The 26085-nt window shown below is 35.1% G+C and overlaps 1 protein-coding gene across 4 annotated transcripts in view; it reads left to right on the forward strand.

Annotated features, from left to right (window-relative positions):
- Positions 1-20480, forward strand: part of STXBP5 (syntaxin binding protein 5) — a 152858-nt gene extending 132378 nt beyond the window's left edge. For all 4 annotated transcript variants that reach the window (XM_043887954.1, XM_043887955.1, XM_043887956.1 and 1 more), the window contains 6 exons: positions 2056-2295; positions 3366-3735; positions 4069-4234; positions 10220-10331; positions 15125-15345; positions 17093-20480. In XM_043887954.1, coding sequence (XP_043743889.1) covers positions 2056-2295; positions 3366-3735; positions 4069-4234; positions 10220-10331; positions 15125-15345; positions 17093-17134 — 1151 coding nt within the window. In that variant the 3' untranslated portion in view covers positions 17135-20480. The remainder of the gene's footprint in view (positions 1-2055; positions 2296-3365; positions 3736-4068; positions 4235-10219; positions 10332-15124; positions 15346-17092) is intronic.
- The last annotated feature ends 5605 nt before the right edge of the window (positions 20481-26085 follow it).

The raw sequence follows: 26085 nt of genomic DNA on the forward strand, positions 1-26085 counted from the left end.
AAGTTGAGGAATGACTTATTAGATGTGAAGAGTAGAAGCTACTGGAAAGTTTACTATATCCCAGTAGTGTAGCAGAAACGCGTTGCTCTAGATACTTGGAACTCTAGGTCTGTCTTCAGCAAGTATCAATTGACTACTCTCATATGCAAGGCACTATGCTAAATTCTGCAGGGAGTCAAATGCCCTTGTTCTCAAGAAATTTTCAGTCACATTAGAACAAGGCCCAAGACATGTCAGAAATAAGTACAGAACAAATGTGCTATTAGTGCCATGGGGGAGATAAAAAGCTATCAAGATTCAAAAGAGAAAAACTATAGATGGTTTTAGGAATCAGGATAAACTTCATGAGGATGACAGTACCTGAGATGGAGAATAAAGACCATCTAGGTGGGTAGCAATAGGAAAGAAAAAGCATAGGCAAGTACCAAGTATGTTTGGAGAACACTGAACGGCTTGGTTTATTTCCCACAGTGAACTGAAGCAGGGCAGCACTGGCAGAAGGGGCCAGGATGGTAGGCTGAAGATGTTTTGTGGAGAATTTTATAAACCTGAGTAAGACTATAAAAGGAACCATTGTTGATTTTTAAGGTAGAGGTGATAGAATTAAAAGTGTACTTTGTAAAATTTGAGTTGTGATAGAACAATGACAGAGTGAAGGTGGGGAGGTCTCTTGGGAATTGTAGATAAAGGGTGATAAAGGCCTGGTCATGGGACTTGATTGGTACTGGAAAGAAGAAGATGGAAATATTAGAATAATGTAGGACTTGTCATCCCATCAGAGATATAAAGTGAAAGGGAAGAACCAAAAATGCAACTCATGTCAAATGTTGTTCCCGAGGAGAATGGGGTTGCTGTCAATATAAGTAGTACTATTAGAAGAATTTAGAGACTTGGGGAAATGGTGTGTTTTGATTTTGCCTAGTGAGCCATAACAGGAAAAAATTTCATGGAGCATTTGGAAATGCATTCCAAAAGGAAAGGGGGCCAGAGCTTGAAACAAACTTAAGGTTGGTCACAGAGAGGAAGGTAACTGTAGACAAGAGAGGGCTTATTAGTAGAATTTATAAGTATCCCTGAATATACCTGGGGTCGAGTTAAGAATGAGCCAGGTGCTGGTTGTCCAGGTTAATGGAAAATGCCTTAGTTGAATGTTGATTCCAGTTAAAATAGCATTTAAGAAAAATAAAAGCTAAATGTTCATGGATGAAGGCTTTCATATGGACAGATTTGAAGAAAAAAAGTCCATCATACAATAAATTTGAAGGTAGAATCAGAGTACTTATAAATGCATTTTTTTAAATGTAGAAAATTGAAAATACCAACTTTGCTAGTACTGCCTAATCGTGAACTATATTATACCAAAGGAAGAGGCAGCACATGAGAAAAGATGGTGGTGGTGGTTTAGTCGCTACGTCATATCCAGTTCTGCGACTCCATGGACTGTAGCCTACCAGTCTCCTCTGTCCACGGGATTCTCCAGGCAAGAATCCTGGAGTGGGCTGCCATTTCCTTCTCCATGAGAAAAGGTAGTAATGACTACAGTTGGAAAAGCAGCCAAGATACCAGCAGAGAGCTACACCAAAACTGCAGAGGTCATGCATCGGAAAACCCCTTGGCTGCCCCGAGCCCAGTTCTCACAAGTGTGGATTTTTCCCTTTGTGTTTTATGTATGAGCAATGGGCAAAATTGTTAGCATAAAAGTAAATTGTTTTTCTTTTCAATTAAAATGAAATATGCTGTAGATTTTTCTCTTTTTGCAGATTAATTATTTGACAAAATTTATAACAAACTAAATGGGCTTCCCTGGTGGTTCAGACAGTAAAGAATCCACATGCAATGCGGGAGACTTGGGTTCAATCCCTGGGTTGGAAAGATCCCCCGGAGAAGGGAGTGGCAACCCACTCCAGTATTCTGACCCGGAGAATTCCATGTACCATATGGTCCATGGGGTCGCAGAGTTGGACATGACTGAGCGACTTTCACTCACTTATACCAAACTAAAAACATGATTATTTTATAACCTGAGTAATCTCACAGCATTTAAAATCATTTCAGACATAAAAGATAATTCCTTCAGCCGATCACGGAGCTCAAGTGTAACCAGCATTGATAAAGAATCCCGGGAAGCAATCTCTGCTCTTCATTTCTGTGAGACTTTTACTCGAAAGACAGATTCAGCCCCTTCCCCGTGTCTGTGGGTCGGCACCACGCTGGGAACAGTGCTGGTCATCGCACTGAACCTTCCCCCAGGAGGAGAGCAAAGGCTTCTTCAGCCAGTGATTGTGTCTCCAAGCGGTATGTATGCGCTGCTGCTGGACTGCCCTTGAAAGTTCGCTTTACTATAGTTTAATAGAAGCCTTTGCTTTTCATGTTTGAATCAGTCTAAGAATTCTGAATGGAGATAGTTACAGTCTTTTGCTTTTAATTGAAGGAATACATGGATTAAGAGACCAGAATATCATTTACTTATACAGCCAATCAAGTTTTGCATTTTTTTAAATGTTAGGATCATGTCTAAAATGATTACTACATAAGAAAATGAAAACAAAATACTGTTGTTCTGTCGCATTCTAGGATACCTTGAAATAGTATGTTCTGTAAGCAGAAGGATGGTACATATTTAGTTTTAGGGAAAAAACAGAAAAGTTTTTTAATACACTTAGCTACTTTTAATCTCTAAGTGTGAAGTCTTAAGATTGTCTTTCTTCTTTGAAGAATTAGAAAAGGTAATTTAACAAAAAATTTTAAGAAGAAAAGATTTATACTGTTCCTATATTAAAAATGAGGGGAAAAAAGAAAGCATGATTTTGCTCTCTAGTATATTCCTTGTTTATATATTATACATATAAATTTTCTAGTAGCCATATTAAAATGGCAAAACAAACAAGTGAAATTAATTTTAGTATAACCAATTTCATTTAGCCCAGTCTATGCAAAATGCTAAATCATTTTAGCATGTAATCAGTATTTTTATATTATTGAGTTATTTCCTATATTTCACTCTTACAGCATGCCACAGTGTGGACGAGCCACAGTTCACATGGCTAGGCGCTGGGCTGCGATATTGGACCTTGCAGCCCTAGATGCCATCTACTTACATTCAACAGTAGTACACTTGCCAGGTGTGAATATGAGACCTAGCTCTAGACATCCCAGCATTTATCAGTTTGGTAACACTTATTGAGATCTTTTTCCAGATTCAGATATCAAGCTTGAGGTTTGAATGCTGTCAGCGAGCCAGTGTACAGTTTTGGTTCAGTATATATTCTACATATTTTTGAGCGTCTAGTATGTGTCAGAGTTGGAATAAACGTATTTACTGTCTGGAGTAAAATGCTTTTTATTTACTGAAATTGCAATTGTAGGTACGATATTGAGGTTAAAGGGGGCGATCCTGAGAATGGCCTTCCTGGACTCTACAGGCTGCCTAGTGCCACCTGCCCATGAACCCTGGAAGGAACACAATGTCCCTGAAGAAAAGGATGAGAAAGAGAAAGTGAAGAAAAGAAGACCTGTCTCTGTATCTCCCTCCTCTTCTCAGGAAATCAGTGAAAACCAGTATGCAGTGATATGTTCTGAAAAGCAAGCAAAAGTGATCTCATTGCCAACCCAGAACTGTGCTTACAAGCAGAACATCACAGAGACCTCATTTGTGCTTCGTGGAGACATTGTATCGTTAAGCAACAGCATCTGCCTTGCCTGCTTCTGTGCCAATGGACACATTATGACTTTTAGGTAAGAGACACATTATGACTTTTAGGTAAGAGGTTTTTTGTTTGTTTTTTAAACACAAACACAGCATTTTCTCCCCTCAGAACATAATATTGCAGAATTGTATTCAGTTTGGAAGAAGTGCTTTTAATTTGCTTACAGTCATATACACTGAGAATTTATTTTCATTCAGTTACTAGTGAACACGTACATGAGGAAAAGAAATCAGTTTTATCTCCCACTCAGGTACACTAAATCATGAGGTTTAGAAGGTCCCTGCCATTTTTACTTCCTGTAGTATTTGTTCAAAACTAAAGCCTACCTGTCTGTTAACAAGTTTTTCATTGTATTCTCAAGTTTGCCGAGTTTAAGGCCTCTACTGGATGTGTATTACTTGCCTCTTACCAACATGCGGATAGCCAGAACGTTCTGCTTCACCAACAACGGACAAGCCTTGTATCTTGTCTCACCTACAGAAATCCAGAGACTCACTTACAGTCAAGAAACCTGTGAGAATCTTCAGGTACATAACAAAACTATCACTATCATTTCTTCAGAGGTAAAATATTTTCTAAGGTCCCTTATATTATCCATCCCTTCTACTCCATGAGAAAATTCAAAGCTTTTCTTGAGAACTTGAGAGCATATGCTTTGATATTGGTAATAAAGTATCTTCATCAGATTCCTATTATAAGAGGGACTCCATCTCATCATTCCATATTTTTTCTCGCCAGTGATGTCAAAGAAATACAAAATACTACATCTGTTTTATACCACTCTCCACACAGAATAAATATTTATTATATAGAAACAAAAGAAAAAATCCTTTTTAAAGACATATGTTGATGTGAAAATAATTATATCTATTTTAGGACAAATTGTTGTCATTCCTTCTCATATGCTCTATTCAAAGGATATATACACATTATCAGGAGAAATAAGATTTGATAATTTTCCTCTAAATATTTTTGTTGATCTATTTGTGAGAGATTACACAATCTTTATAAAACTGTATCTTTTAAAAGTATTGAGTGCTTTATGTGCTTGTATATTTGTTGGAAATGATCAGTTTAGCTTGAACTTTTTAAATAAAAGTGCTCTTTAAATATTAGAGCTAAAATATTCATTGATATTTAGAGAAACCATTACCTAAGGGAACTTTATTGTGGAAGTTTTTAGTTAGTTAGCCATATTTTGCTGGTTTATAAACTTTAATTTGTGACTTATTTTTAGAATATGAGCTTTGGAGTCAAGAAGAATGAATTTAAGTCCTAGCTTTGCTAGTTACACAGTTATGTGACCTGAGACAAGTTAGTATGTCTGAACTTCATTATATTTAAAATGAGGATAAAAATACCTAATGTCATAGGATCTGTTGTGGATTAAAGGAGACAGTACACATAAAGTTCTTACCAGCACAGTGCTCAGCAGAAAGTATGTGCACTCACATGTTAGTGGTAGTATTTCAGTAAGCTAGACTATACTAGAAGCATACTCCTGATATTATAAACCCTGAGAGTGAAACAAAATTCTAGTTATAACTGTACTACAATTAGAACTGTATTCTGGTAGCTCAGCTGATAAAGAATCCACCTGCAATGCAGGAGACCCCAGTTTGATTTCTGGATCAGAGAGAGCCCCTGGAGAAGGAACAGGCTGTCTACTCCAGTATTCTTGGGCTTCCCTGGTGGCTCAGGAATCCACCTGCAATGCAGGAGACCTGGGTTCAATCCCTGGGTTGGGAAGATCCCCTGGAGGAGGGCATGGCAACCCACTCCAGTATTCTTGGCTGGTGAACCCTCAGGGACAGAGGACCCTGGTGGGCTCCAGTCCATGGAGTTGCAAAGAGTCGGACACAACTGAGTGACTAAGCATATGTACCTAAAAGTTAAGTAGGAACATAGAAGATATAAAGACCAAAATTGAACTTGTAGAGATGAAAATGTATAGTGTTAGAGATGAAAAATATACTGGATGGAATTAACAACAGATTAGACATTAGAGAAAAAAAGATTAAGTAACTTGAAAGCATAGCAATAGAGAAAAACAATTGAGTGTTTATACTTGGAAAATTTATAGCACTAAAACATCTGTATTTGAAAAGACATGACATGTATGCTCTGTCATGTCCGATTTTGCGAAAAGAAGTTCTCATCAAATCAGTGACTTCAGCTTCCACCTTAAGAAACTGAAAAAGAAGAGCAAGTTAAACCCAAAGTAAACAGAAGAAAGAAAATAGTAAATATCCAAATGTAAATCAGTGAGATAGAAAACGTCAGTGAAGTAAAAAACTTGATCTCTGAAACCAATAAAATTGATCTCAAGCCAGACTGATTGTGAAGAGAGAAGTTAGAAATTTACCAGTATCAAGAGTGAGAGAAGTGACTTCTGTAGATTCCACAAATGCTAATTAAAATGGATAATAAGGAAATACTATGAACAGCTGTAGGCCAGTAAATTGAAAAACTTAGGAAATGGGCAAATGTCATGTGAGACATGTATTACCAAAGTTCAGTCAAGAAAAATATAGATAACCCAGAGAATACTATAGGAAAATTGAAGTTAGAAACCTTGGACAAAGAAAATTGAGGCCTCGGTGGCTTCTTTTGTGAATTCTATCAACATTTCAGGAAGAAATGGTACCAGTTCTATATAAAACTCTTTCAAAAATTAAAGAGGGGAAATGCTTCCCATCTTGTTAATGGTATGTTCATAGAACATGTTACCAAAACCAATGATTTTAAAATAAAATTACATATAGATCAATATTCTTTACAAATATACATGTTAAAATTCTAAGCAAAATTTTAGCAAATTGAACCTAACAGTATATCAGATGGATAATTCTGGTCATGATAATTCATAATAACCAAATAGGATTTATCCCAGGAATGTAGAGTTGACTTCACATTTATAAATCAATCTATGGAATTCACATTAGTAAATTTAAAAAACAAGAAGCAGTTGACAAAATTCAGCATCCATTCCTGACTAAAAAAAGTCACACAAGGTATAAATGGGAACTTAAAAGGCATCTAGGAAAATCTACACCTGATGTAATACTTAGTGTTGAGATAGTGCCGTGAATATTGGTGTTTTCATTTTCTTCAGCTATATACCCAGGAGTGGAATTGCTGGATCATAAGGTGGTTCTAGGTTTTTGGAGAACAGTTTTCCATAGCGCCTGCACCAGTTCACGTTCCCACCAGCTGTGTACTAAACTCCCACCAGCAGTTTCCTTCCCTCCACATCCTTCCCAGCATCTGTTATTTGTGGACTTTTTGATGATAGCCATTCTTAAAGTAGCCAAGATATGGAAGAACATAAGTGTCCCATCAGCAGATGAATGAATAAAGAAAATGTGATAGATAAATAGATATACACACACATATACATACATATGATGGAATGCTATTTATCCAAAGTAAGAATTAAATTTTGCCAGTTACCTATATAGACATGGAAGGTATTACGCTTAGTGAAATAAGTCAGAGAAAGGCATACAGTGTATTATCACTTATATGTGGAATCTAAAAAATAAACAAATATATATAGTAAAACAGAAACAGACTCAGAGGTATAGAAAACAAACTAGGGATTACCAGTAGGCAGAGGGAAGGAAAGAAGAGCAATATAGGGGTGAGAGATTACAGCTATGTATGAAATAAATAAGCTATAAGGATGTATTGTACAGCATGGGGATTATAGTCAATATTTTATAATAATTTTATTTTTTTAACTTTTATTTATTTATATAAAATAAAATTTATTTATAACTAAGACCTGCTCCAGGTCTTAGTTCTATCTTCGTTGTAGTATGCAGGATCGATCCTTTAACTGCAGCATGTGGGATCTAGTTCTGTGACCGGGAATTAAACCCGGGCCCCCTACATTTGGGAGTACAGTCTCAGCCACTGGACCACCAGGAAAGGCCCAATTTTATAATAACTTTAAATGGAGTATGATCTATACAAATATTGAATCATTATGTTGTACATCTGAAGGTAATAAAATAAGTCAACTAATAAAATATTACAGTTCAGTTTAAGAAAAAAGTGATAAAGCGTATGCATTGACTCATTCATGAAATTAGTTTTCTATATTTTATCACTTATTTATTAACACAAATGACAAATGAGATACAGTTGTCTAACATCAGACAAGTATATTTGCTTCTGTACCTTCGTATTTTAGAGTAGTTTAAAAGTTCCAGACATTGTTTCAGATGTATTACTATTACTAGATGTAGAGAAATATCACAGATAATACAAATCTATTTAGATTTTACCAAAGTTTATTAGTCATTAAAGTTAATTGTTCTAAAGAGTATGTTTATCATAATTAAAATTTTTAGTTAAATACAAATGAAAAGTATTTAAGATACTATTCAATGGTATGGAAATACATACTTTTTGTAACATCAGTATTCCTCTCCAAATCCTAATACTAACAGACTGTGCAGACTCTTTAAGAAATGCCTCATTTTAAACTTCCTTTAAAGATTTATGTTCACAGTGTTAATCTAAAGATAAATGACTTCATATTTTCTAATTTGTTTCATCTCCATGTGAAAGGAGATTTTTCTATTTAATGTAGACATCACTCAGTTTCTAATGTTGGCATTTTGTGTTATCTTTAACTCATTAAAGATAATCTTCCTTATCTTTAACCCTGGTAACATTCCTGAGAGGTAAGTATTAATGTTCGTTCTTTATAAAGTTAAGGAAACCAGTTCTCTGAGAGACTGATTTGCCTAAGATCCCTCTGCATGTAAAAGGCAGAGGTGAGAATCAAACCCAGGTCCATGTGGTTCCAATTTATACTCATCCCAGTACACTATAGTGACTCTTAATTTACAACTATAATCTCTGCATTTTAAATATCCTACTTTATACTTATAAAATTACATGATCATTAAACACTAATTAAGAAGAGTAAACCACAATTCTGAAGTGAGGTAAATTTGAAAGAGCATATTTTTATGCTGTGACTCTATATATGTCTATATATGTCTTACTATTGACTTAGCATAAAAGACACTCAAATGGTAGCTGTTTGCAGTTTGTTGTATCAACTTAATAAATGCAGTTTAAATTACAATCTTCAGAATATTGTATAAAAAAGATTGGAAATATGTCTAAAATCACCTCTGTTATACAGGCAAATGTAAATTTGAATTAAATAATAGGTATTACTATATTCTGTGGTGGATTTTAACAGGTTTGATTTATTGACTTTAGGGAGTTTTTCATTCTAGTTTTACTCCACTTTATAGAAATCCAGAGGAAAGAAAATTTAAATGTAAAGCCTTCAATCCACTTCAGCCTTATAAATGAAACTCTGTGTTGTATACCATTAACATTATCTCCTTTCATTCATAATCTGGTTGGGGAGACAACATTAATATGGTTATATCTGGGAATTCCCTGGTGGTCAGTGGTTAAGACTCCATGCTCTCCCTGCTGAGGGCCTGGCCTCAATCTCTGGTCAAGGAATTAAGATCCCACAAAACAAAAGGTGCAACCAAAAAATGAAAAAAAGAAATATGGATATATCTAAAAGTAAAATCTTGGGACATCCTTTATTAACTTGCTTAGCCCAGCTCTAAGAAAGAAACTCTATAAAATACATATTTTTAGCTCCAACTGTAATGTAATATCAGACAGAACTACCTGGAACCAATTGTGTACTTGTCATTTCTATCACAGCTACTTCTCTTTACGGGGCAGAAATGCAATCCCAAGCCTCACTATACTTTTATTTTGCTTGTAAAGGTTCCCAGAGTTGCCTTGTAAATAATATTACTACCATCCTTCTTTTATAGAAACTTCTCTTCTCTCTTTATGTCTCATCTACAAAGTGAGTAAAATGTCAGCAGTTTTTCTTGTCTGCTGACTTACCTTTACCGTTTCTGTACTCTGAAGAATATTGACAAAAATTTCAGGAAAATATGACAGTTTAGAAAGAAGCCTTTCCATCTCTCAGGCAGATTTCTGGAATTCTAGGTGTATGTTGGCATAATTCTGTTCCCAGCATATGTTTATGAAAAAAGATGTGTGTCTTTGTAAACTACTAATTTTCTGACTCAGCTATCATTACACTAGACTTTTCAATTTGCTAATATATTTTCTTCTTTCTAATGTAAGAAGACCTAGTTATTAATACAGTTACCAATTTTTGATAATACGAGTTATAGTTATATGAACACTTTATCATAAAGATTGCACTCTCCTCACAGTTTAAGCTTAAATCATCTTTGCTTAAAATGTGAAGAAAGTAATCTAGCCAAAGTGGCAAACAAGTTACTCTTAATCAAGTTAGTCTTAATAACTTATTGTTTGACCAAATCAGACTGTTCTAGATCTGATCATTTGAAATGTGCTCATTAATTGTGAACCTCAACAGCTAATGTTATAAGTTTTAGTTAAAGAGTTTACAGTGCTAGTTTTGTGGTTATAGTTTAGTGTCCCTGAAACTTTAACAATTACAATTTGTTTTGATTTTAAAGGAAATGTTGGGTGAACTCTTCACTCCTGTAGAAACACCTGAAGCACCAAACAGGGGATTCTTTAAAGGCTTGTTTGGAGGTGGTGCACAATCTCTTGATAGAGAAGAACTGTGTAAGTTGATTTATTTAATTTGGATAATATATCTATAAAACAAACATTCAAGCCATGTAAATTTTTCTTATGTGTATAAATTTATGTTCACCTTTTTCCTCTCTGTCACGACAATTGATGGATCCATCTTTTAGCAAAATGCATAAAATTGTTTTCTGTCATATTCTAACTCAAATCAGGGGAATATTTTACTCAGCAAATCAAAATCAGCATGGCTTCAGGCTAAAAAGGAATAAGCTTTAAGTGAGTAATTTGAAAATATTTTCTAGCTTTCGTTAAATATGATTTTTATTATTATTTTAATTCTGTAATGGACTTTAGTTGATAACATTAACTTCGAAAAAGTTTTTATGTTAACATTTATTTTATCTTACAAAACCTCCAGAGCTACTCTCATTGCACTTAGAAGATTATTTAAAATGTAACGTCTAGTTCATGTACTATCTTCCATAGAATTGGCACAAGTTGGAAATTGGTCCTTGAATGAACTAGTAAATCAATGCATGTTTCACCTTTCTTTCAAATAGGAGCTATTAGCTATTCTTGAATTATTATTTTCTTTTATTCTTTGTTTTTTACTAGAATATACTAGAATTCTCCTTTTCTGTTCAGTTTACTAGAAAAACTGTAAGATTAAATATTAGCAAATAAGAGTGTAGTACAGTTTCATTTTAAAAATTTATCCTAATGATTGGTCAGTCATCTTGGTAATGAGGATTGGTCAGTTTTAATTCATTTAAAAAATGAAGACTGTTCTTCAGGTCATGCTGCTAAGTCGCTTCGGTCGTGTCCGACTCTCTGCGACCCCATAGACGGCAGCCCACCAAGCTCCCCATCCCTGGGGTTCTCAAGGCAAGAACACTGGAGTGGGTTGCCATTTCCTTCTGCAATGCATGAAAGTGAGAAGTGAAAGTGAAGTCGCTCAGTCATGTCCAACTCTTAGCAAGCCCATGGACTGCAGCCCACCAGGCTCCTCTGTCCATGGGATTTTCCAGGCAAGAGTACTGGAGTGGGGTGCCATTGCCTTCTCTGTCTTCAAGTCATGGGGGACTGATAATTTAGAATAACATTCTTACCAAGATTAATTGATAAAGCTGTACAAAATTCAATTTTTATAAACATCAATGAGCTAATGATATAATGAAGACAATATACATGGGGAAAGGTGGTAAGCATTGCAACCTGAGGCCACTTTTGCCCTGGAGTACTTTGCTAATCTAAAGCAACAAGCTGAAATTCTGAACTGTGTTAGGACCAGCGAGATAGGCTTCCAGAATTCGCTCAGGTGGCAACCCTGATAAATAACGCGTCCTCTTTGAAAGGACCCCAACCAAGGGCCATAGCTTAAGAGTAAAACTGATGTGAGCATATACACAAATGAACATTTAATGAAGCCCTTATCAACTCGCTGCCCCAAACTTTGTAGTATATTCTAAATTTTATTTGGGAATTCAAAGGTCTCACCTCTTCTGTTTACCACTGTACTAGAGTCTTTAAACCAGGGCAGTTAGGCAAAAAGAGAAGATAGTTGGCATGCAGTTGGAATGGAAGGAATGAAACTGTCTCTCTTTGCAGATGACAGCCCTGCCTATAGAAAATCTTAAGGAAACCACACACATACACCGTGGTTCTAACTACTGGTGGTTAGGACTCAGCTCTTTCACTGCCATGGCCCTGGGCGCTCAATCCCTGGTTGGGGAACCAAGATCTTGCAAGCTGCACTGTGTGGCCAAAATAAATTTTTAATTAGAAAATTAAACACATTCTAGGCAATAAACAAGTTCAGCAAGATTTTAGGATACAAGGTCCATATAAAGAATCAATTGCATTTCTATACACTAGCAATGGACAAACCAAAAATTAAATTAAGAAAGGAGTTTCATTTATCAAAAAGATGAAATACTAGAACATACACTAAAAAATATGCTAAAAAATTCAAACATTGTTTAAAGAAATTAAGAAATAAATGGATTAATATCTACATTCATGGATTGGAAAATTTAATATTGCTGAGATGGCACTACTCCCCATGTTGATCTATATGTTCAACACAATCCCTGTCAAAAGTCCAAGCCGGTTTTTTGAAGAAAGAAATAAGCAGTTTCTGAGATTCATATGGAAATGAAAAGGATTCAAAATAGCCACACAAACACACACACACAAAAATTTTTTGTAAAGAAAAAAGATCCAAGTCACATTTTGATTTCCAATGTTGTTACAAATCAGGAATCAATCAAGATAGTGTGGTACAGGCATTAGGATGGATACATAGACCAATGGACAAGAATTGAGAGCCCAGAAATAAGCCCATACATGTGTGGTCAATTGATTTTCTACATGGATGCCAAGAAACTTCAATGGTGAAAGAGTGGTCTTTTAACAAATGGTGTTGGGACAGTGGATATCCACATGCAAGAGACTCCGACTCACACCATACACAAAAATTAATAACTCAAAATGGATCAAAGACCTCAATGTAAGAGCTAAAACTATAAAACTCTTAGAAGAAAACCTAAGTATAAATCTTTGAGACCTTAAATTACACAGTGGTTTCTCAGATATAACACCTAAATCAAAACCAACCAAAGAAAACAATAAATTATGTTCCAAAATTAAAAGTCAGAAAACATAATGATATCTATTGAGTCTAATAGCCAGAGTGTTAAAAAAAAAAATTCTTAAAATTTCTTTATTCTTCAGTTCAGTTCAGTTCATTCGCTCAGTCATGTCCGGCTCTTGCGACCCCATGAATCGCAGCATGCCAGTCCTCCCTGTCCACCACCAACTCCTGGAGTTTACTCAAACTCATGTCCATCAAGTCGGTGATGACATCCGGCCATCTCTTCCTCTGTCGTCCCCTTTTCCTCCTGCCCCCAATCCCTACCAGCATCAGGGTCTTTTCCAATGAGTCAACTCTTCACATGAGGTGGCCAAAGTACTGGAGTTTCAGCTTCAGCATCAGTCCTTCCAATGAACACCCAGGACTGATCTCCTTTAGGATGGACTGGTTGGATCTCCTTGCAGTCCAAGGGACTCTCAAGAGTCTTCTCCAACACCACAGTTCAAAAGCATCAATTTTTCAGCGCTCAGCTTTCTTCTCAGTCCATCTCTCACATCCATACATAACCACTGGAAAAACCATAGCCTTGACTAGATGGACCTTTGTTGGCAAAGTAATGTCTCTGCTTTTTAATATGCTGTCTAGGTTGGTCATTACTTTCCTTCCTATTCAACAATAAAAAGCGAAATAGTCCAATTTTAAATGGGCAAAGGATTTGAATAGACTTTTCTCCAAAGAAAACATACAAATGGCCAATAAACGCATGCAAAGATGCTCAATATCATTTGTCATTAGAGAAATGCAAATCAAAACCACAATGAAATACCACTTCACATTTACTAGGATGGTTGTATTCAAAAAGATGATCTTCTCAAGAATATGGAGAAATTGGAACCCTTACAAGTTGCTGGTGGAAATATAAAATAGTGTAACCTCTTTGGAAAACTATAGCAGTTTCTCAAAAAGTTAAACATGAAGTTACGTGACCCAACAATTCCATTACTAAGTGTACACCCAAGAGAATTGAAAACGTGTGTTCACACAAAAACTTGTACAAATGTTCATAGCAGCATTAGTCATAACAGCCAAAAAGTGGCGACAACTCAAATGTCCATTAACTGATGAATAGATAAACAAAATGTCACATATCCATATCCATACAATAGACTAGTACTCAGTTATTAAGAAGGATGAAGTACTGCCACATGCTACCATATGATTGAATCTTGACATTAAGTGAAAGAAGGCAGACACAAAGGCCACACAGTGTGTGAATCATTTGTATGAAATGTTCAGAATAGGAAAATTTGTGGAGACAGAGGAGATTATCGATTGCCAAGGACTGAGACGAGAGGGAAATGGAAAGTGACTGCTAATAATCATGCAGGTGTTTGGGTGTTTTGTTTTTGAGTAATGAAAATGCTTGAGAATTAGTAGTTGTACAGCCTTCTGAATAAACTTCAAGTTACTGAATTGTTTAGGAGCAAATGTTATGGTATGAATTACATTTCTAAAGAAGGAAATGTGTGCTGAAGTATGAGGGAATCTGAAATCAGTTTTCAACAGAATTTTGAAGACTTGCAGTCATGAGGCTGTTAGGTCATGAGGGTCTAGGTTGCAAAGGGAAAGAAAGCAATAAATTCCTGAGATCTGTTGAAGACAAATGTGATCTATTTGGTAAGCAACAAGATAAATGGATAGAAAGAAAGGAATGTGGTTATGTACAACTTTTGGAGACTGAAAAGAAATACTGAATAAATTCTACATTTTTCTTCTAAGCCTAAGGATAGTATTTTAAGTGTGAGGAAAGTACAGAGTGAATAAAACAAATACGTAAATTTAAATCTGTGTCTTTGAATTTAAATATCTTTAATTTATCTTTAATTTTTGGACACTTAAGAGTGATTTTTTTTTTACTGTTACTAAAGTGGTATCAGTATACCAATCATCCATTACAACAAATAATTGTCACTTTTTTTGCTCAAGTTCTACTATATGAACTGGAATGAAATATTTATTAGTGTATGTTGTATTTCTATATACTTGAAAAGTATCTAAAAGTTAATTGTTAAAACAAGCATGATAAAATACATAATAAATTACAAAGTAAAATATAAAAATACTTCAATTATATTGTCAGTCCAGTGTGTTTTAATGCTATCAGGAGATAGAATTTTATCTTAATTAAAGTTTTCATTTTCTGGGTTACTCTTCCATGTATCAAATCATTCAGTTGGAGAATCGTCCTCAGGAAAGGCTTCAAGGAGCCTTGCTCAGCACATCCCTGGCCCTGGGGGCATTGAAGGCGTGAAAGGAGCCGCATCTGGAGTTGTTGGGGAGCTCGCCCGAGCCAGGCTGGCACTCGACGAGAGAGGGCAGAAACTCAGCGACCTGGAGGAAAGGACTGCAGCGATGTTATCCAGTGCAGATTCGTTCTCTAAACATGCTCACGAGGTATGTCTGTCAGACAGATGCCTAAGCCAAAAAGGCTAGACACAGCAAATATGAAAATTGTGTTTTTATATCTGTTTTATTTTGACACATAGATTTTCTTCTCATATCCTCAGTATGGTTGCAAATTCCTAAATTTTGCCACTAGAGGGAATCATTACAAGACTCTCAGTAGCCTTTGGTCTCTTAACTGAAGATTATGAATTTTGAAGGAACCTGCTCCCCCTTCAGGCTTGTGTTAGACAAAACCAGTGGCTTTGCAGTAGTTAGGGAATACAATAAAAACAAAGCTAATTTTCCTAAATTCCTCAGATTCTACTGCTAACTTCTCCTAGAAAAGAAAATAATTTGTCTCTTGATTCTTTAGGTAGATTTAATCCAGTGAAGCGATACTAAATGTGTCTGTAGACCAATTCACGCAGAGGAGTAATGTGCATTTTTGCAGTGAATTCATCTTGATAAACGAGGAAGCTGTGGTGGAGGTTAGAATCAGAGACTGTGAATTAAGGGAGCCCTCATTGGCCCTCTTACAAATACTCTTTGTTAGCCAGAATAACACCCTTGAAAAACTGAATTTTTTTTTTTTTAACCAAATTTAAAGTCTGTTAGGTGGAATGGAGTACATGTTTCTCATTTTGACAGGTCTGCCACTCCCTGATACTTTATACTGGGCTACTTCTCACATTTAGTTCCTAGCCTAGCCTTCAAAGACGTTCTGCTTTTATTACCTGAAGACACCATATTAAAGTTGTTTTTACATTTGAGTACCCAGTCTGTCAGTAATAGCTCTTCTTTAAACTTTAGGTCAAAAGCCATCTCTTCCTTGCTCAATAATGTTGACAGCTAGCATGTATGAAAGAGGTAACTTGGCCTAAGAGAGATTTTTCCAGGTTTTCAAAGAGATTTATGAGTCCTTGTATGAGACCCACACACCTCAGATAAAGGCTAGTGCCGTCACATCTAAGTCAAGACTTATGTTCACATAACTCTAAACCTGACTGTGATTTCTAAGGCATGTAACATTTCAGTCAGCCTCAGAATGTATCTACGGTCTAAATATTTAGCCAAGAGCTCAATCCCTAGCTGTTAGCTTTTCCCTTCTACCAAATGTTCCTCAGCCATATTTGAGAGTATAAAGAAGACAGTACGTTGAGTTGGTTAAATCATGGGTTTTGGATTAGACTACATGGGTTCAAATCCCAGTTTCACCACTGTGTTATCTTGGCTAACCTCTTTAAGCCTTAGTTTCTTCATTTGTAAAACAGGGAGACTAACAATGCCCAGCACATAGAGTTGTTGTGAGGATCAAGTGAATCCATGCAGGGAAAGTGTGTTATACAAGTGCATGCCTCAGAGTCAGCTACTCCGCAAACTGTAGATGGCAGCAGTACTAATTTCAGCCTTTCCTTCTCCAGGTTCTTTAAGTGTTCTTTTTAATTCAGTTAAGAGAACTGAAAGTTACTTATTTTTTAAGTTATTAGCTTATGTCACCAAAGAATGCGCTGAGCTAAAATTTACTCATATCACGTCTTTTAAGAAATGTGAGGACCTGCTATGCTCGTCTTCATATAGTCTTTTTTTCCTTGAAACAGAACAGTTCTTATTTCTTGCGTTCAGTATGAATACTGAATATTAAAAACTGGAGAATGCTTCAGAATAATTTAATGTTTCAGAAAACTACAGAAACCAGTTTATAAATGTTATTCTGGCATTTTTAAAGCATGTTTTTTTCTTGTTTTCTCCCCTTTAGATGATGTTGAAATACAAAGATAAGAAGTGGTACCAGTTCTGATAACCAGAAACCCAGCTAAAGTTCAACGTCAGCCAGAAGGAAAAAGAATTTTCCTTTTTTATGTTATTGATTTCACTTTAGGAAAGTTAACAAGAAGGGATGTTTGTCACTGGATACTGCTCTTTCCTAGCACAATCACGCCCTGTCTTACCTCAGTCGTGTGGCTTTAACTGAGGCGTGCTCACACACACTCAACGAGGAGTAGATGGTGCGGGCCAGTCATGAGCTGACAGCTTGGGAATTAGGATGGTGGTCACACGTTACAAATGAAGAAACAGAGGGATTTGAGGAGACGTGGCAGGGACTATTCCTGGATCATTCCTGTATTAAACTTTCACATGCCAACAGATCCCGTGCTGTCCTATTTGCCATCAGTGTTTGACCTCTTGGAGGGAGAGGCAGTAAGTCAGAAGTCTCGAAGCTGAAACAGTTATGTTTGTGTCATCGACTGAAGTATAAACTGCTGTCTTGGCCTTTCCCTCCCTTCAACTGACTGGTCACCAGTATCATTAGTGAAGAAAAAAAACAAAAAACAAACTGTTTGTTATCTTTAGACAGATAAGCTGAATGGTGGGCTTTAAATAATAAAAACATACACATAGTTGACTTGTGTATGGGCTACTCTTGGATTCTTGTTATTGTATACCTGTGTTTAGTCCATATTTTGTCAAAAGCAAAACAAGGCGATACATCACTTTTCATTGAAAAGAAAAGTGTAGAGCATGACTGAACTGCTCATCATTCTGGGAGTTTCCATGTAGTGACTGTGCGGTGTGGAAAGTGAGAAAAACCTCCATTGTGCTGAGGAGAATACTTCAGTGTCTCTTGTCATTGTGCTCATTAATTCAGCTAAAGGTGGATTTGACCAAAATACTTACCGGTTAAATTTGTGGAGATGTTGAAATCAGCTAAGTTTTTAATTTTGCTTGAATTTTTATAAAATGTTTAACCCAATGTACCTTTGCATTGTTTGATTAAAACTGCTTTAAAAAATGTTTCATTATTTCAGTAAAATGTTCAGCTCCCTTTAAAAAAAAAAAAACAACACCCTTTATTTGCTAACAGTTCCAGTACACTCAGGTGATGAGGCAATTAACTCTTAGTGCACATGCCGTCGCATGGAAAAACTCAAAAGCATCCATTCTCAATAATTATCTAAGAGTCTAGTCTGACCTACAAAGTATTTTCTGTAGAAATATACTATAAATCTGTACGTGTCCTTTCAAGGTTTTGAAAAACCGAAAAGGAAAATACATGCATTTTGGTAATTAAATTGTTTCTGTATTGGAGCATAAAGCAAATGAGACCATCAGTGGACAGTAAATGACTGGTACTAAAACTGCACACACAGTCAGAAAAGAGATAATGGGATGGACCTGGAAGTAGGTAAGCTCATTCTGCAGGCTCATCTGAGATTATTACCGATCGTTCTGAAAGCGACAAAGGATGAATAATCTAGAAGCATTATACTTAATGAAATTTAAAATATTTTCTTCTACAAAAGAAATAGTTTAAAACCATTTTCTTTTGTCATCAAGAGATAATCAGAGCACAAATTGATAGCAAACATGATGGTTGTTTTTCTATTCCATACAATCTAAAGGTATATATAGAACACCTTAATTTCACAAGTCTGTCTTGCGTTTTTCCTCTTTACTCTTTTCATTGATAAAGCTCTTATGTTTACATTTTATGACGTGCACTACGGGATATGAAAGTTTACATTAAAATTTACTTTGTCATTAGGGAGGGATTGAATATATGTGATAGAGATGATTGATCAAGCCAAAAGAAATATTTTTAAAATACAGTCATTTTCAAAAGTTTTTGAATTTGTAGGAAGACCTATGAGTAACATTTCTGTTTAGTTAATGCCAGCTTTATGATGAACATGTAGCAGTTTACAAATTGCTTAATTTGTATCATATATAATCTAATAAACCCATTGTTCCATGATATGTCACAGGAAGTTTTCAAAGGCCATTTTTTAAAGGTGCAGTTTCGTGTCATCAGTAAAATCAGTAGTTAATGGATTTGAAGTTGAGAAGCACTAAGTAAAGTGATATACATGAATGGTTGGTTCCCCATTCATGTGTAAGGGCACATTAGCTCCAATTATTTGATTTGCTATGTTGTTTTGTGTTAATTGTATATCAACTTAATTTTTATATCAACTGTCATTTTTCCTGTTGTATATAAAATGAATCAATCTTGTAATTATTTTCAAATAGAGAAGTAGATACATTTACCTGAGGTGGATTTTATAAGAAAACCTTGAATCAATGTTTCGAGTTATTTTATTTCATTTTTAAATTAACCTACAAATTATGCACAGCAAACTAGAAACTCACGTAGGATTAGAAAGCTTGAAGTATTTTTGAAAATAGGAAATAAGCTTCTCAGAGTTATACTTGATTCAGTCTGTAGATAAGAGACAGTCTGCAGTAATAACTAACCCAGGGAATTTATTGTAATTTGAGAGGTAACATCTCTATTTTTTTTTCTAACACAAAAAGTTATAGTCACCAGCAAGCCAAGATTTCAGGAAAACAAACCAAAAAAAGTCAAAATAGAAAATATTAGAAAAATGAAAGATTTTTGTGTGCTTCCTCCATATCCTCAAACATTATTTTTTGTTGCATTTGTCCTTGACTCTAAAATCATTGAAGAATTCATTGATTAGCAGTCTGTCAGTAGGAGGTGGTTTCCCTATATGTACCACATAATCTGGTTCATTTCACTTTTCAAACCAAAATCCATATGTATTTGCTTTAGAAGTTTATTTGAAACTTTCTGATAACTTCTGTATATTACTTCATTTGAAGTTTTGCATCATCTTAATTCCCTTGGTTTGCATTTCAATTGTACTGTTTCCAAAAATGGTTATAGATATAACTGAGCTATTGCTAACTTCTTAATTTGATTTTTTTATGGATGTGAAAAAATGCTGCTAATTGTCTGTTATTATGTGTAGTATATGACAATTTAAGTACAGAACTTTAAAGAAAGATATATCTCTTTTCCTTAGAACTTTTTAATTGTAGGTTTCTCTGAAGTTATTTTGTGTAGATATGTGTTTTAAACAAGTCTGAAAGTGTTACATAGTTTTTGATTACAGGAGTGATGGGAAAACAACTGAGGAAAGGAAAATACGTGAAAGACACCATGGACTTCAAAGTTTTACCCTGAGTTCTATATTCCATATATGTTTTGCTTAAGGCATTTTCTCATGTGACATTAGAAAAGCTATATCCAAAGGTAAATTTTGTGTGGCAAAGATTTATTTTACATTTTAACTTTTGGGATTTTGTTTGTTTTTGCAAAATAAAGAGCACTGAACTTTAAACTTGAATTTTTTCTGCACTTTTTTAGGTAAAGAAGACTTTTTATTGTCATTGAATTCACATTTCTCCATTCAAATCAAGTGATACATATGTATAAAACATACCAAAATCATGAATATGCTGCTAGTTTAAACAATTAAACTGATCATAGTTTTAAAACCTTCAATAGGGTTTTATATAGTTTTCAAGGATAAAAAATAGTGAAATCATTTGCTGTTTGTTTCAGTGTTCTAGGTCTTAAATTATTGCAACACTTTCAGATTTGTTTTAAGATCATACAGTAACATGTTATATTTATACATACTGCTAGAGAATATACTTTTAGTTTTAAAATGGAATTTTTATAAATGTATTCTTTAATTTTAAAAATGGTGAACTTGTTAAGTTTAAGTCGAAGTACTTAAAAAGTATGTATATTATCCATACAAAAATTTATGTTTTACGCTTATAATAAGAAATACTGGTATCTCATATCGAGATACAATTAATTTTAAAGAATCATACATCATTCAAAAGTCTTCACACATGACAGGAAAGATACCATTCCTCTGGTTAAAAGAAACCCTCTATTGAACATTTTCAAATATTAATTTTATTTTGGGGAAAATGCCCACAACAATAATTACAAGGTCTTTCTCAATACCTGCAGCTTGCTGTTGGATGCCTACCTTAACTATTGTTTTAAAATATATATATATATTTAAAATAGTTTTCCAGATATTTTCTTCTACCTTTTTTAAAAATAAATTTCCAAAAATGAAAACAGAGTTTATGTATTTTTGTCAATGAAGGTTTTTATTTTGTAGTTTATAGAATTTGTTCCTTATCAGTTTGATACTTGATCAATACTCCTAGACTTTTTAATCTGTATTTACTTTGAAAAAGAGCATTTCTCTATCTTAAGTGTTCCCTTTTTGTTCTTTTCCCTTTCAGGGTGTTTGCCTTCTTGAATTGAAATTTATGCCCATAAATTTTTTTTTTTTCATTTGAAATGAATGTGAAGATACTGTTTACAGTTTTTGTTAATTATACTTTTCATCACTCTGATCAATTTCTTGTAAAGTGCTATGGGGATTTTTTTTCCTGTGAATATTAATGATCTTAGTATACCACAGAAGTTTTAAAGGTTCTGTGGACAGAAAAGAGTGGTAACAATAACAAAGGGAATACTTTTGCTTACCTTTCTCAGCTGAATTAAATGGTTTTAATAACTTCCCAGTTATCAAGGTTATAACGTTGCTTTCTTCAGTTCCTAATAACAGTCTTAAACTATTAGACACAGCTCATTTACAGATGGAGTAGAGTGGTCCAGGACTATGTGTAATTGCTCTTTTTATTGCACTCTTTACATCAGAAAAATCATGAATGTCAGTTTTGCCAGTATTTCACAATGAGGCTTATAGGTTAAATTAAAATTTTATAGTGTATGAGATGTAAATAAATCAGTATTAATTTATTGTAGGTTGTTTGGCTCAGGCATTTAAAATGGATACAGGCTAATGACAATGGAATCCTATTTATTTGGGAGTTTTAGGTTTTTTTAATACACAATGTGTTTTGTGTTGTTTAAATTTTGCTTCCACTGAAGACAATGTAAGGAATTGGAAACAGATTCAACATACCAATAGAGAGTAAGTAATGCAAAGAGGGTAAATCATGTTTTAAATTTTTAATTTTTTTTTTTTTTTTTGTAAATAAATGGTACTGTGATCCTTAGGCGTGACCTCTGCTTAACGTGATAGAACTGGAAAAACATCTTGCTTTCTAGTTATACTATTGGTTCATTGTGAATGCAACACCAAAAACAATGTTAAAAAGAGCAAGATTAAGTTTTTCTAACACTGTCCACTTCAGGGGCAAGCATGCTTGGTACAGAGCTCGGGCTTGTGTCCACCTTGAGCTGTACATGCAGACAGTTTTCAGTTAATGCACTTTTTTTTTTTTTTAAATCTTGCTCAGTCCAGTAACTATCTCAAAGGTGACTGCTGGAATATGCATTTTCAATATGATTAAAAAAACCCATCTCTGTGTACTGTTTCATTTAAAAAAAAAAAGAAGCACTATTGCAAACACGGAAAAATGTGTTAAACTTTGTAGTTATTTTGCATTCCTGTACTTTACAAACTGTCATCACAGCAAAAGGTTTAAAATTAGGTAATGAAATATTTTTGTAAATAAATACCGTTAAGCTGGTATTTTAAAAAATGTATTATAAATTAATGTTTCTGGAAAATGTTCATATATATGTATATGAATGTCTCTTTATGCTGAAGGGCTCTGATTGGGCAAAATAAAATAATCTCTCTGAAAACTAAATAAGCCCTTTTTTTCTGAAAAATTTGTTTTAATTTTTTTCCTCTAAATTGTGGAATTAATCCAGTAGTTTAACCTCAGCAAATAATGAAGTAGATTTCTACATCTGCAAAGGAAAAGTCAAGTTAATCAGATAATTCAAGTTAAACAAGCAATACTTAACTATCTGAACTGTTTGGTGAAAGTTACCTGCCCTTTTGTTGGGTGGGAAGTACAGTTAAGGGCGAGGGTCCTGACATTAGGTGCGAGCTGCAGATGAAAGCATCTTGACCTTGAGCATGTAGGACAATCCTCAGCATGTTGTCAAAATGCAGATTTGGGTTCCAAGTTTCTAAGGTGGGGTGTGACTTTGCATCTCCAATAGGCTCCCAAGTAATAACAGATGCTGTGGGCCTGTGGAACACACAAAGTAGCGAGACTATAGATAGTTTCCGTAAATGGCATTTTGCTAGTTAATATTGTCAGTATCAGTGTCCCACCTACTGGTACCAAAAATGAACATCCCATTAATGAATATAGAACATGGGCTCACAGAGGACTGACCATTCTTATCATTGTTTCCACTGCATTTTCAGAATAAAGATTTCTTATTAAATTGAAGGTTTATTTGATTTTGAAATCTGTATCATCTTATTGCCCACATGGTGGCAGTCATGTCTCACCTTATTATCTCAGCCTTTAGGAAGCGTTTTCAGTATGGTGTAGCAACAGAAAGGTGCAGACTTTGCAAAGGTTAATTTTTTACGATTGATACTTTTCATCCAGAAAATTATTAGATACGGAACAGACAAAATATCTAAGTTATTTGTTATAAAGTGACGTAGATCATTTGGTAGTGATCCTCTACGTTATCAAAAGAAATAGTATTTTTTCCAGAAAATATAGGTGTAAAGTGATAGAATTTTAAAAAGTAAAGAGACTGTCTTCATGTCTCTGTTCATGGCTTTTTAAAGAACTTTAGGGTGTGTCCTTGCTTAAATGGTACAGTGCTTTGCACTGTTTTAGATAGAAATATTCTTGTCATTGTCAGTCTTCATAGGCCTATTTAAGACGATTCTGATTTTCTTCCATTATTTTAAAAGACAATGTGACTGCTTGTGTAATAATACTTTTAGTTTTTGTACAAATGTTATCCTTTAAAGAAGAAAAAATCTCTCAAAGTCGTCATACTTTTTCAAATTTTAATTAACATCGATACAGTATATATTCACTCAAAATTTACAAAAATATTCTGACCTTTAATTTTGGTCATGCTATCTCATTGTATACTGTTTTAAAAACGAAACCTCATAGTTTTTTATCACTGTTAAAAACAACATAAAAGGAAGCTCCACAATTAATAAAAGCATTTTCAGAGAATATAGACTATGTCGTTACAGTATAGAAGTCTGAGAGCTTCATTTCAACGTCAAACTCAAGTATTTAACTTGTCTGTTGCATATTTGTCATCCATGGAAGACCAAGTACAGCTCTCAACAGGTATCCTGAGGGACAGTCAACCAGCAGTGTTACTGTCCCACGGTGAGTGTGAGCGTGCGCATGTGTGTGTGTGTGTGTCTGCTCCCAAAGAGAAGACCTTTGTGCATCTCCCTGGTTGAATTTATCTCTGCGTATCTGTCTCCCCCTTCCTTCCTCTCTCCCTTTTTCTCTATTTCTCTTCCCTCTCTCTCTCTCTCCAGTGCCTCTCACCCCAAATCTCTTTACTGTTTATTAATGTTTATTTTAACCAAGCACATTTCTTTGCCATTTTGGGTCCAAAATACTGTTGCATTGGCCAAAAATTCCATAAGATAGTATGGAAAAACCCAAAGGAAATTTTTGGCCAATGCAATATAAGTCCTTATATTTCTCAAGGTCCCCCACACTCAATATTGGGTGAATTTGTAAATAATTTTCATAAGCAATAATGCCATCCTTACTCCTTATTGTTATCTCCAGACATGCAAAATCTCAACAGATAAAGTAAAAACAGTTTGGCACACAGAAGGCCTGTGTGGAGGCAGAAGTTTTTAAAGCATAAGCACTGGAGAGGTGCGCGGTGACAGAATGCAGCAAGGTGACAGAATGCACCGAGCTGACAGCCCTCAGGTCCAGCCCCGCCCTCTTCGCTAGAATGATTAACCAAGAAAGCGTTGGCATTGCATAGGCGTAAAAGCCAGAAGACTGCATTTAGAAAAGGTAGTAACCTCTGTGTTCCTTTAACAATAATGTGACTGCAGGTACCATTAGTCCAAGCAGCTGTGCCCAAACTTGAGCATCAGTGTCTCCTGGAAACCTTGATAAAACACAGACTGCTGGGCTGCATCCCCAGAATTTCTTGTTCATTAAATCTGGAGTAATAAGAATTTCTATTTTCAACAAGTTCCCAGGTGATACTGCTGACTCACTCACCACACTTTGAGACGCCTAATCCAGAGCATGCTCTAGAACCAGTTTACCACTGACATCACAGATACTTTGGATGTTTCATTTACTATACTCTATAATTAAATTCATAGAGAATTGTTATCACTAAGTTGTGTCTGAATCTATGACCCCATGGACTGCAGCACGCCAGGCCTCCCTGTCCCTCACTACCTCCTGGAGCTTGCCCAAGTTCATGTCCACTGAGTCAGTGATGCCATTCAACCAAGTTCATGTCCACTGAGTCAGTGATGCCATTCAACCATCTCATCCTCTGTCACCCTTTTCTCTTTCTGCTCTCAATCTTTATTAGCATCAGAGTCTTTCCCAATAAGTCGACTGTAGATGATATACTTGCCTATATACGTAAATTTTTAAAATTGACATAATACAACATTGTAAATCGACTGTACTCCAATAAATTTTTTTAATTGATAAAATAGCCTAATACACTACAGAGGTATGAAATGAATGTGATTTATAATTTAAAAGTTGTCTTTCAATATATAAATCTTCAGGTTATACACTACCAGAACAACCACAACAAAAGGCCCCACAAATTTCCCAAACACTCCCAACAGGGTAGTCCCTCTTCTTCTACCTAGCGCTCACTCCCACACTCGACCACGAGAACCACTGGCCCAGAGAATAAGACCAGTAGTAGGACCCATTCTGAGGGGCTGTCAAAAATGTGTTCATAAATGGCTCTGCCATGGTGTATATAAGAAAGCATAGAGAAGAAGTCCAGGCTATTTCAATGCTAGTTTAGATTTTAGTGTATTTGCATTAATTTCTCTTATAAGTTCACTTCCTCTTTTACATTTAATCCATCCTTTTGAACTAGTCAGAGTTGGTAAGCAAGCCAGGTAAATTTGTGGCTGAAGCTCACAA

This window comes from Cervus elaphus, chromosome 26 (genome assembly GCF_910594005.1).
Source record: "Cervus elaphus chromosome 26, mCerEla1.1, whole genome shotgun sequence".
Classification (NCBI taxonomy): Eukaryota; Metazoa; Chordata; class Mammalia; order Artiodactyla; family Cervidae; genus Cervus; species Cervus elaphus.